Here is an 11,608-nt window from a genome sequence, read left to right as displayed (position 1 = left end):
AGACAGGGCCAAGGCTCAAATGGGGGGTCCCTTATCTGTTAACACTGAAGCACGCCAACACGTTTACCTTGCAGCAACCTCTGTAATATACACAACACAGAGCAGCTTGATTTCAGTTGATTTCCATACACTAGCCTATTTGAGATGTGTATATCTATAACACATGCATGTAACTACAAAGCAGTTACTTGTAATGTTATTACAATGAATCATTACACGAGAAAGTATGCCACATAAACAGTGTCATGTATGTCAAGGTTTAACATTTTATTGTGCCGTGTACTTCAATTTCAGAACACTTAGTGAAGACTCCAAATGTCCTTGAGAAACAATATAGAACTAATAGTTTGAGGCCAAGTGAAAACACATCCATATACTTCTGGAGATAGGGCAGACAGTTTGATCTGAATAAAAGATACTGTAAGAAAACAGGTGAGTAGAGGGCTTTCATTCAATACAGTCTTTCTTCACAAAATATGCACCCCTTTATGAGTCCGTCTGTCATTCAAACTGGTGGCTTTTTCCTGTTTCTGGAAGCTGGGTCCTTGCTGGTGGGTATCACTCAGTGCAGCTGCATGGTAAGTAGGGTTGCAAAATTCCAGTAACTTTGGCAAAATACCCAGGTTAACCATAAATCCCATTTAGAAAATTACCAGATTTTCTGATTATTCCATACGGATTCCAGGAAAGTCTTTGTAAACCTGGGAATCATGGGAAAGTGACCATAATTGTGCAATCCTGCTGAAGAAGTGAGGAGAGCTACTGTGCAGGCAGAGGGATGCCCCTGGGGTCTGTGACTTGGCCTTCCTGTAGGTTCTTCACCAGCTGTGCCAACCAGCGTTTGGTGGTGGTGTCGTCCTTCAGGACCTGGGCAAACGTGGTGTCTTTAAGCTGGTCTGGTAGACACTGACGGAGGGCCTCTCGGGCTCTGGTGTGGGGGCAGAGGTGAGAAAAACAAAGTCATGTTAGTTATGATAGTAAGTCACTATCAGCAGAATCTATTATCTATCAAGACCATGATCACATCCACTGTTTTCAGTTCCCAACATCATTTCCCCAATATGTTTTTTTAGTCATTCCTGGAAAATTACTTCAAAAACACTGAAGGAATGAACGCAGGCTAAATGAGACAAGCAACAGCGGGTCGAAGAGTTGATTTCAATACCTGGAGTTGTCTGACAGGCGTAGGTAACAGCGGACAACATGTTTCAAAAGACGAGCGGAGGGCTCTTTGGAGAGCTGAAGAACCATTTTGCCCTGAAAGAGAGACAGTTGTGTAAAAAAATTATTCAGGAGGCAACCAATGTCTAGAAAAGTAGAATATTTTGAATATTGGTTAACCTTGAACTTACAAGTATCATGGCCACATGGGAGAAGCGTTCATACGTTTGGCAAATGTATGCCAGCCCTGTGTCATCAAGTAGTATTTTCTGTAGAATAAAAGTTGCTACCTGTCAGACAAAAAAAAAAAAGGAGGGCTGAAATTAGAGATGCACCGATATGACATTTTTGGCTGATACAGATATCTGATATTTTACTTGCAAACAGAAAACGATACCGATAACCGATATTTAACATTTTAGCGGCATTTTAAGCATTCTATTACAGTTAAATAGTTAACACACACACACGAACGCAGCAGTCTAAGCCCCTGCATCTCAGTGCAAGAGGCGTCACTACAATCCCTGGTTCGAATCCAGGCTGTATCACATCCGGCCGTGATTGGGAGTCCCATAGGGCGGCGCACAATTGGCCCAGCATCGTCCGGGTTTGGCCGTCATAGTAAATAAGAATTTGTAATTAACGGACTTGCCTAGTTAAATAAAAGGTTACACGCACACAAAACAGACCAAAAAGTTATTTTGGTGGCATTTACGTAGATCCCTATTACCAGTAAAACATAATCAAAACCTATTTCTTTCACTTACTTGCTGTGCTGTTTTGTTGTTCAGTCGTTTCATTCTCAACCAGGATTTCTATGGAAAGCAGTTTGGGTCTTTGCGTGTCAAAAAAGATACATGTCAAATAACACTATTTGACGTGTCAAATATCACAACATAATCTGTTTCAGTAGCTAACTATATAGCTAGCTGTCATCAGCTAAAATAACCCTAATTTATGAGACAGTTCTTATGGTGATTGGACCCATCTATGTGAAGCCAACCACAATAAGGATTAGCCATAATAGTTGACTTTGCAGTTAGCCTTCAAAATCAAAGTATGGCATAATACTATTTATATTCATTTGCATCACTGCCAATGTCATACTTTTATTTTGAAGGCAAACTGCAAATTCCACTATTGTGCCTAATCCTTATTGTGGCTAGCTTCACAACACATAACCCGGTCCGGTCGAGCCTCACTAGCCAGATGAAGCGAGCTGGCTGCTTATAACGTTAGCTTTGGGAAACAGGGTTAAGTAGCTGGCTAGCTATTTATTTTCATGAACAGAAGTTCAATTTCAATAGGCATTCAACAAATGGCAACCTAGCTAATACTTACTCACAAGGATTCCTAAATCATTGCTAAGAATAATGAAAATGACTGCAGTTTCAACTGGTCATTGTTTTCAGGCTAGTTGTATTGGTGCTAGCTTGGTACCAAGCTAAAGCTAGCTACCCCAGAAGTTGCGGTCGAACAAATGCTTTATTACCAACGCGGTATTGTAAACACATCGTTCGTGGCCGGTGTTTGCAGACTTTTTTGTAAAGCTTTAACAGTGCTACTGTATCTTTTTTCACACGCAAAAACCCAAACGGCGTTCCATAGTATGTATGTCGTGAAGCTAATAGCAGTGACGCTATTACTGTGCAACTCTGGTAAGGCAACATCTGAAAAATAGCGCATTTCGTAGTGTGTACCGGTGCTCGACCAGTCGGCGAAGGTCAACATCACCCACGGCAGAGAACGGTTGATTGTCAAGGGCAATGAATTCCATTATCTTGGCTTTAATGGATTTCGCCTTTGAGTTGTCTCGCTGAAAATGTCTTACTCTTTCAATTGACTGCTCGATCCACACAGCAGACATTGCGGGCTAGGTTAGGAATGCTCTATTAACCTCTCTTGGGTAGGGGGCAGTATTTTCACGGCTGGATGAAAAACGTACCCAAATTAAACGGCCTACTACTCGGGCCCAGGAACTAGAATATGCATATTATTAGTAGATTTGGATAGAAAACACTCGGAAGTTTCTAAAACTGTTTGAATGATGTCTGTGAGTATAACAGAACTCATATGGCAGGCAAAAACCTGAGAAAAATCCTACCAGGAAGTGGGAAATCTGATGCTGGTAGTCTATTCAAGTCTTTGCCTATCTAACACACAGTGACTTAGGGTTCATTTTGCACTTCCTAAGGCTTCCACTAGATGTCAACAGTCTTTAGAACCTTGTTTCAGGCTTTTGCAGTGAACAGAGAGCGAACAAGAAGGCCGGGGAGTTGGTGACTCAGGGAATGACATGAGTTCATTGGCGCGCATTCACGTGAGGAGGTAGCTGTGTTCCAAAACGTTTTTCAAGACATTGGAATCGTCCGGTTGGAATATTATTGAAGTGTTATGTTAAAAAGGCCCTAAAGATTGATGCTATACAACGTTTTACATGTTTCAACGAACGTAAAGATAACTTTTTTTAAAACTTTTTGTCGTGACATTTTGGCCGCGCTTCCTACATTTGGAGTAGCTTACTGAACGCGCAAACAACGAGATATTTGGACATAAATTATGGACTTTATCGAACAAAACAACATTTATTGTGGACCTGGGATTCCTGGAAGTGCCTTCTGATGACGATCAAAGGTAAGTGAATATTTCTAATGCTATTTATGATTTTAGATGACTCCAAAATGGCAGGTATCTGTATTGCTTGATGTCTTTTTCTGAGCGCAGTACTCAGATTATTGCAAAGTGTGCTTTCCCCGTGATACTTTAAAAAAAAATCTGTCACAGCTGTTGCATAAAGTATATGTTCATCTATAATTCTTTGAATAAGAGTTTAATATTTTATCAACGTTTATGATGAGTATTTTTGTAAATTGTTGTGCTGATTCATCGGAAGTATTGGAGGCAAAATATTTTCTGAACATCACGCGCCAATGTAAAATGCTGTTTTTGGATATAAATATGAACTTGATCGAACAAAAAATGCATGTATTGTGTAACATGATGTCCTAGGAGTGTCATCTGATGAAGATCGTCAAAGGTTAGTGCATAATTTTAGCTGGTTTTCTGATTTTTGTGACGCCTGTCCTTGCTAGGAAAATGGCTGTGTGGTTTTTCTTGTGTTGGAACTGTCCTAACATAATCTAACTTTATGCTTTCGCCGTAAAGCCTTTTTGAAATCGGACTATGTGGTTACATTAAGGAGACGTGTAACTTTAAAATGGTGTAAAATAGTTGTATGTTTGAGAACTTTGAATTATGCCATTTTGTGGTTTTGAATTTGGCGCTCTGATTTTTCACTGGCTGTTGAATAGTGTGAACCGTGGGTCTCCCCAAGAGAGGTTAAACTAGTCAAAACAGGAACATTTTACATCTGGCTAGAAATTAATAAAATGTCCTCATGTGTGCTTCCTATATACCCCCAATAGAATTCCCATACTTTAACGATAACAGCTTCTCCATCCTAGAGGGGGAGATCAACAATTTCCAGGCCCAGGGACATGTACTAGTCTGTGGCGACCTAAATGCCAGAACTGGACAAGAACCTGACACCCTCAGCACACAGGGGGACAAACACCTACCTGGAGGGGACAACATTCTCTCTCCCATATGCCCCCCTAGGAACAACTACAACAACATAGCCAACAAAAATGGGTAACAACTCCTGCAGCTCTGTTGGACTCTGGGTACGTACATAGTCAATGGTAGGCTTTGAGGTGACACCTATGGTAGGTACACATATAGCTCATCTCTTGGCAGTAGTACTGTAAACTACTTTATCGCTAGCCTCAACCCAGAGTCTCTTAGAGCATTCAGTCAGTCCACTGACACCCCTATCAGATCACAGCAAAATCATACTCTACTTGAACAGAGCTATGCTCAGTCATGAGTCATCAAAGCCAAAGGAACTGAATAATATTAAGAAATGCTATAGATGGAAGGAGAGACGTGTGGAAATCTACCAAAAAACTATTTTGGCAACAACAAATTCAATCCCTTCTAGACAATTTCCTGGACAAAATGTTTCACTGTAAAAGTGAAGGTGTAAACCTGGCAGTAGAAAACCTAAACACTATATTTGACCTCTCAACTTCCCTATCAAATCTAAACATTTCAAAACGGAAAACTGAAAATGATAAATGGTTTGATGAAGAATGCAAAAACCTAAAAGAAATTGAGAAACCTGTCAAACCAAAAACATAGAGACCCAGAAAACCTGAGTCTACACCTTCACTATGGTGAATCACTAAAACAATACACTACGGAAAAAGAAGGAACAGCACGTCAGAAATCAGCTCAACATAATTGAAGACTCTAACCACTTCTGGGAAAATTGGAAAATGCTAAACAAACAACACGAATAATTATCTATCCAAAATGGAGATGTATGGGTAAAACACTTCTACAATCTAACAAAGAACAGCAAAAACATATACATGATCAAATACAAATCTTAGAATCAACTATTAAAAGACTACCAAAACCCACTGGATTCTCCAATTACCTTGAATGAACTACAGGACAAAATAAAAACCCTCCAACCCAAAAAGGCCTGTGGTGTTGATAGTATCCTCAATGAAATGATAAAATATACAGACAACAAATTCCAATTGGCTATACTAAAACTCTAACATCATCCTTAGCTCTGGCATCTTCCCCAATATTTGGAACCAATGACTAATCACCCCAATCCACAAAAGTGGAGACAAATTTGACCCCAATAACTACCGTGGGATATGCGTCAACAGCAACCTTGGGAAAATCCTGTGATTTATCATTAACAGCAGACTCGTGAAAACAACGTACTGAGAAAATGTCAAATTGGCTTTTTACCAAATTATCGTACAACAGACCACATATTCCCCCTTCACACCCTAATTGACAAACAAACAAACCAAAACAAAGGCAAAGTCTTCTCATGCTTTGTTGCCTTCGAAGCCTTCGACTCAACTTGGCATGAGGGTCTGCTATACCCATTGATGGAAAGTGGTGTTGGGGGAAAAACATACAACATTATAAAATCCATGTACACAAACAACAAGTGTGCCGTTAAAAATAGGCAAAAAAATAAATAATAATTTCTTCCAACAGGGCCGTGGGGTGAGACAGGGATGCAGCTTAAGCCCCACCCTCTTCAACATATATATCAATGAATTGGCGAGGGAACTAGAACAGTCTGCAGCAACCGGCCTCACCCTACTAGAATCTGAGGTCAAATGTCTACTGTTTGCTGATGATCTGGTGCTTCTGTCACCAACCAAGGAGGGCCTACAGCAGCACGTAGATCTTCTGCACAGATTCTGCCAGACCTGGGCCCTGACAGTAAATCTCAGTAAGACCAAAATAATGGTGTTCCAAAAAATGTCCAGTCGCCAGGACCACAAATACAAATTCCATCTAGACACAGTTGCCCTAGAACACACAAAACACTATACATACCTTTGCCTAAATGGCCTGTTTATTGCCTTACCTTACCTCCTTACTTACTCCATTTGCACACATTGTATATAGATTTTTCTATTGTGTTATTGACTGTACTTTTGTTTATCCCATGTTTAACTCTGTGTTGTTTTTTGTCACACTGCTTTGCTTCATCTTGGCCAGTCGCAGTTATAAATGAGAATATATAAACAAATTTTAAAAAACATCAGCACCACAGGTAACTTCCACAGAGCTGTGAGCGATCTGAGAGACAAGGCAAGAAGGGCATTCTATGCCATCAAAAGGAACATCAAATTTGACATACCAATTAGGATCTGGCTAAAAATATTTGAATCAGTTATAGAACCCATTGCCCTTTATGGTTGTGAGGTCTGGGGTCCGCTCACCAACCAAGAATTCACAAAATGGGACAAACACCAAATTGAGACTGCATGCAGAATCCTGCAAAAAATATCCTCCTTGTACAACGTAAAACGACAAATAATGCCTGCAGAGCAGATTTTGGCCTATACCTGCTAATTATCAATATTCCGAAAAAAGCTGTTCAATTCTACAACCACCTAAAAAGAAGCGATTCTCAAACCTTCCATAACAAAGCCATCACCTATAGAGAGATTAACCTGGAGAAGAGTCCCCTAAGCAGCTGGTCCTGGGGCTCTGTTCACAAACATAAACAGACCCCACAGAGCCCCCAGGCCAGCAACACAATTAGACCCAACCAAATCATGAGAAAACAAAAAGATCATTCTTTCCAATGTGTCAAGTAATTAACCAAAAAACTGAGCAAACTAGAATGCTATTTGGCCTTAAAAAGAGAGTACACAAGGGCAGAATACCTGACCACTGTGACTGACCCACACTTAAGGAAAGCTTTGACTATGTACAGACTCAGTGAGCAGAGCCTTGCTATTGAGAAAGGCCGCCGTAGGCAGACCTGGCTCTCAAGAGAAGACAGGCTATGTGCACATTGCCCACAAAATGAGATGGAAACTGAGCTGCACTTCCTAACCTCCTGCCAAATATACACTGCTCAAAAAAATAAAGGGAACACTTAAACAACACAATGTAACTCTAAGTCAATCACACTTCTGTGAAATCAAACTGTCCACTTAGGAAGCAACACTGACTGACAATACATTTCACATGCTGTCTGCAAATGGAATAGACAACAGGTGGAAATTATAGGCACTTAGCAAGACACCCCCAATAAAGGAGTGGTTCTGCAGGTGGGGACCACAGACCACTTCTCAGTTCCTATGCTTCCTGGCTGATGTTTTGGTCACTTTTGATTGCTGGCGGTGCTTTCACTCTAGTGGTAGCATGAGACGGAGTCTACAACCCACACAAGTGGCTCAGGTAGTGCAGCTCATCCAGGATGGCACATCAATGCGAGCTGTGGCAAGAAGGTTTGCTGTGTCTGTCAGCGTAGTGTCCAGAGCATGGAAGCGCTACCAGGAGACAGGCCACAACAACCCAGCAGCAGGACCGCTACCTCCGCCTTTGTGCAAGGAGGAGCAGGAGGAGCACTGCCAGAGCCCTGCAAAATGACCTCCAGCAGGCCACAAATGTGCATGTGTCTGCTCAAACGGTCAGAAACAGACTCCATGAGGGTGGTATGAGGGCCCGACGTCCACAGGTGGGGGCTGTGCTTACAGCCCAACACCCTGTGCTCTTCACAGATGAAAGCAGGTTTACACTGAGCACATGTGACAGACGTGACAGAGTCTGGAGACGCCGTGGAGAACGTTCTGCTGCCTGCAACATCCTCCAGCATGACCGGTTTGGCGGTGGGTCAGTCATGGTGTGGGGTGGCATTTCTTTGGGGGGCCGCACAGCCCTCCATGTGCTCACCAGAGGTACCCTGACTGCCATTAGGTACCGAGATGAGATCCTCAGACCCCTTGTGAGACCATATGCTGGTGCGGTTGGCCCTGGGTTCCTCCTAATGCAAGACAATGCTAGACCTCATGTGGCTGGAGTGTGTCAGCAGTTCCTGCAAGAGGAAGGCATTGATGCTATGGACTGGCCCGCCCGTTCCCCAGACCTGAATCCAATAGAGCAGATCTGGGACATCATGTCTCGCTCCATCCACCAACGCCACGTTGCACCACAGACTGTCCAGGAGTTGGCGGATGCTTTAGTCCAAGTCTGGGAGGAGATCCCTCAGGAGACCATCCGCCACCTCATCAGGAGCATGCCCAGGCGTTGTAGGGAGGTCATACAGGCACGTGGAGGACACACACACTACTGAGCCTCATTTTGACTTGTTTTAAGGACATTACATCAAAGTTGGATCAGCCTGTAGTGTGGTTTTCCACTTTAATTTTGAGTGTGACTCCAAATCCAGACCTCCATGGGTTGATAAATTGGATTTCCATGGATTATTTGTGTGTGATTTTGTTGTCAGCACATTCAACTATGTAAAGAAAAAAGTATTTAATAAGATTATTTCATTCATTCAGATCTAGGATGTGCTATTTTAGTGTTCCTTTATTTTTTTGAGCAGTCTATGACCATAGAGACACTGTGTGTTATTGTGTTATAATTAAGTCTATGATTTGATAGAGCAGTCTGACTGAGCGGTGGTCGGCAGCAGCTGAGAGCTACAGAGAGAGAGAGAGCTACAGAGCTACAGAGAGAGCTACAGAGAGAGCTACAGAGAGAGCTACAGAGAGAGCTACAGAGAGAGCTACAGAGAGAGCTACAGAGAGAGCTACAGAGAGAGCTACAGAGAGAGAGAGAGAGCTACAGAGAGAGAGAGAGAGCTACAGAGAGAGAGAGAGAGAGAGCTACAGAGAGAGAGAGCGAGAGATACCGTTTTGGAAAGCTCACTGCCAGACTCCATTATGCGAAGGCACAGGGGAATGATTTCTGTCGTCAACAGGAAGTTGATCACTTCCTGCTCATCTGTTTTGACCAAGGCACCTGCCAATCAAACAGGAACAAGTTACAGAGAAACATACATGACACATACTGTATTGTCAAAGTAATTGGATCATTTCATTACTTAGGCAATGACAACATCAGAGAGTGAGATAGAGAGAAGAAAAGACAGAGAGAAGGCATCATAGCAATAGAACCACAAAAATGATATAAAGGATATTTACCGATGACTCCTAGGCTGGTGAGTCGGAGGTACTCAAATGGTCGTGTTTTGCTGACAGTGTGTAAGAAGGGGTACAGGAAAAGAGGAATGTGTGCTGCCAGAAATGCCGATCTGTGAAAAACAACAGTACATAAGTTGCACATTTCACATCATATAGAAGAAAATACACTGACTGTTTTGGTTAAGTGCACTGTACAATTCAATCATGATGAGAGAAAAATCAAGGGACCCACCTTGTCTCTGGATGAGAGGCCACGCACTGCAGGAGTGCTAATGCGTTGCATACTCTGTTGGATTGGTGAGCGGTGAGGGTTGGGGGGTTTATTGAGGGGTAGATGTTGACAATTTCCTATTTATGAAAGAGTATGAAGCGGGTCATCATCAAGTTTAGAGCCACACTCAAAGGAAAACCATGCTCCATCCTGCTGGAGACTAGCCAGTGAGTGTTGTCCACAATCTTACCTGCAGGAGAGCAGCTATAGTCCCACAGGAGTGCCATAGCATTGGAGCCAAATCTGGCACGGACTCCCGTTTTTTACTGAGCTCGAGCAGGGCATTCTCGCGGGTCTCTGGGCTGGACAGCTCGTTGATCCACTGGTAGATCTTTTCCCTATCCACTTGGCCAAGAGCCGTGGTTACAGCCTGTTTTACAGGAGAGGTGGACACATTGAGCTAAATTGACATTGTGTTTGAATTATGCAGTTAACAATGCGTTTCTAGCCACCTTCATGAATGAATGAGTTAGCTAGGTAGCTACCGAACGGTAGCTAACAACTGTCAACAACAATATGTAAATTCACGTTACTTTCATGGATACAGTAACTTTCCCACAAAGTTAGTTAACTACCATAACTAGCTCATTCAAATGCAAGTATTATCCGAACAGTTTACCACAAGAGGGGTTCTAAACATCTTTGTAACAAGTTTAGCATTAGTTAGCTAATAGCAACTCTACTGGCTAAAGTCAGGCCCTTTATTGGCCTTGTGCTAGCAATAAAAATAAAAATAAGCCTTGTGTTAGCTCTTGTTAACCTAGCTAGATAACGCTTGCAAGCTAGCAATACCGTTTGTGTACTTACTGCTCCTGTAGCCAGCATTCTATGCAGCGCTTGGATATTTTAGAAAAACGTTTCGTAAAATATAAAAATATGTTCTGTTGTGAAAACAAACAACAAATCTCGCGAGAGCGCAACTGCGTTTAACCTTTCAACTCAGACGTGCCTCAATTGATCCGCTGGGAAAGTGTCGTAACGATTTCCGTCTTTTTCTGTTTTGGACCAGACTTTAATATTATGCACGTATTCCACATTGCGGCCGACAATTGGGCGACTCCCGAATGACAGATCTACAAGTATCCACAATCAGTCGGGCTCCCGAGTGGCGCAGCTGTCTAAGGCACTGTATCTCAGTGCTAGTGGCGTCACTTGTTGATGATTAGTTATTTGAGAAGGAGACAAGTCAAGACGCTGGACCGGGTGATTCAGTTTATAGTAAGGCAGTTTATTATGAGACAAAGATATTTGGCAAAGCGTGCACGGACTCCTTCGTTTAGCTCATAGGGAACTAGCAGAAGAGAGCCCCGAAACATAGTGTACATCCAATTTATACAATGAAATAACAGTGTGTTGACGTTGAGTCTAGTAGGTCCGCTCTCCTGACTGGTCGATGAGTGGAGGGACGGTCCACTCTCCAGGTGGTGTCGACTTCCCATTGGCCCTTGGCAGTGTCCTTTGTCCTCGGAGTCCAACACACCTAAGTGGTGTGTGTGTGTGTGTGTGTGTGTATTTCTGGTAATTCGTGTCTGGGTGCTTGCGATATTCATGGAATGTTGTTCTTTACACCAGTGGTCAGTTCGTGTGGCTAGAGCTTAAGTCAGCCATCTGTCTCTGGGTGTGGTCGTGA

General features: G+C 42.6%; 1 protein-coding gene across 2 annotated transcripts; it reads right to left on the bottom strand.

The window, feature by feature from the left end:
* Positions 1 to 243: 243 nt before the first annotated feature.
* Positions 244 to 11,156, bottom strand: LOC106575212 (CCR4-NOT transcription complex subunit 9). 2 transcript variants are annotated; one of them, XM_014151570.2, is made up of 8 exons: positions 10,786 to 11,156; positions 10,169 to 10,348; positions 9,940 to 10,055; positions 9,708 to 9,817; positions 9,416 to 9,525; positions 1,353 to 1,451; positions 1,166 to 1,257; positions 244 to 940 (listed from the first exon to the last, which is right to left on the bottom strand). In XM_014151570.2, exons 1-8 carry the CDS (start codon positions 10,801 to 10,803, stop codon positions 760 to 762), a joined length of 906 nt encoding a protein of 301 aa, XP_014007045.1. In that variant the 5' UTR covers positions 10,804 to 11,156; the 3' UTR covers positions 244 to 759. The 2 variants fall into 2 exon arrangements, with proteins under 2 accessions (XP_014007045.1, XP_014007046.1); XM_014151571.2 differs by having other exon boundaries at positions 244 to 928; positions 10,786 to 11,152.
* Between the last annotated feature and the right edge of the window lie 452 nt (positions 11,157 to 11,608).

Source organism: Salmo salar, chromosome ssa17, assembly GCF_905237065.1.
Source record: "Salmo salar chromosome ssa17, Ssal_v3.1, whole genome shotgun sequence".
In the NCBI taxonomy this organism is placed as follows: domain Eukaryota; kingdom Metazoa; phylum Chordata; class Actinopteri; order Salmoniformes; family Salmonidae; genus Salmo; species Salmo salar.
Note: the sequence above shows the minus strand (reverse complement) of the source record. Positions and strands in the feature narration are given on the sequence as shown.

What these genes read in the sequence shown, in the direction of transcription:
- LOC106575212 (XM_014151570.2), bottom strand. An exon ending in CTATAGCTGCTCTCCTGCAG is followed by an intron (nt 10,056 to 10,168) that starts GTAAGATTGTGG and finishes TTTCATAAATAG; the next exon opens with GAAATTGTCAACATCTACCC. An exon ending in GCCTCTCATCCAGAGACAAG is followed by an intron (nt 9,818 to 9,939) that starts GTGGGTCCCTTG and finishes TGTTTTTCACAG; the next exon opens with ATCGGCATTTCTGGCAGCAC.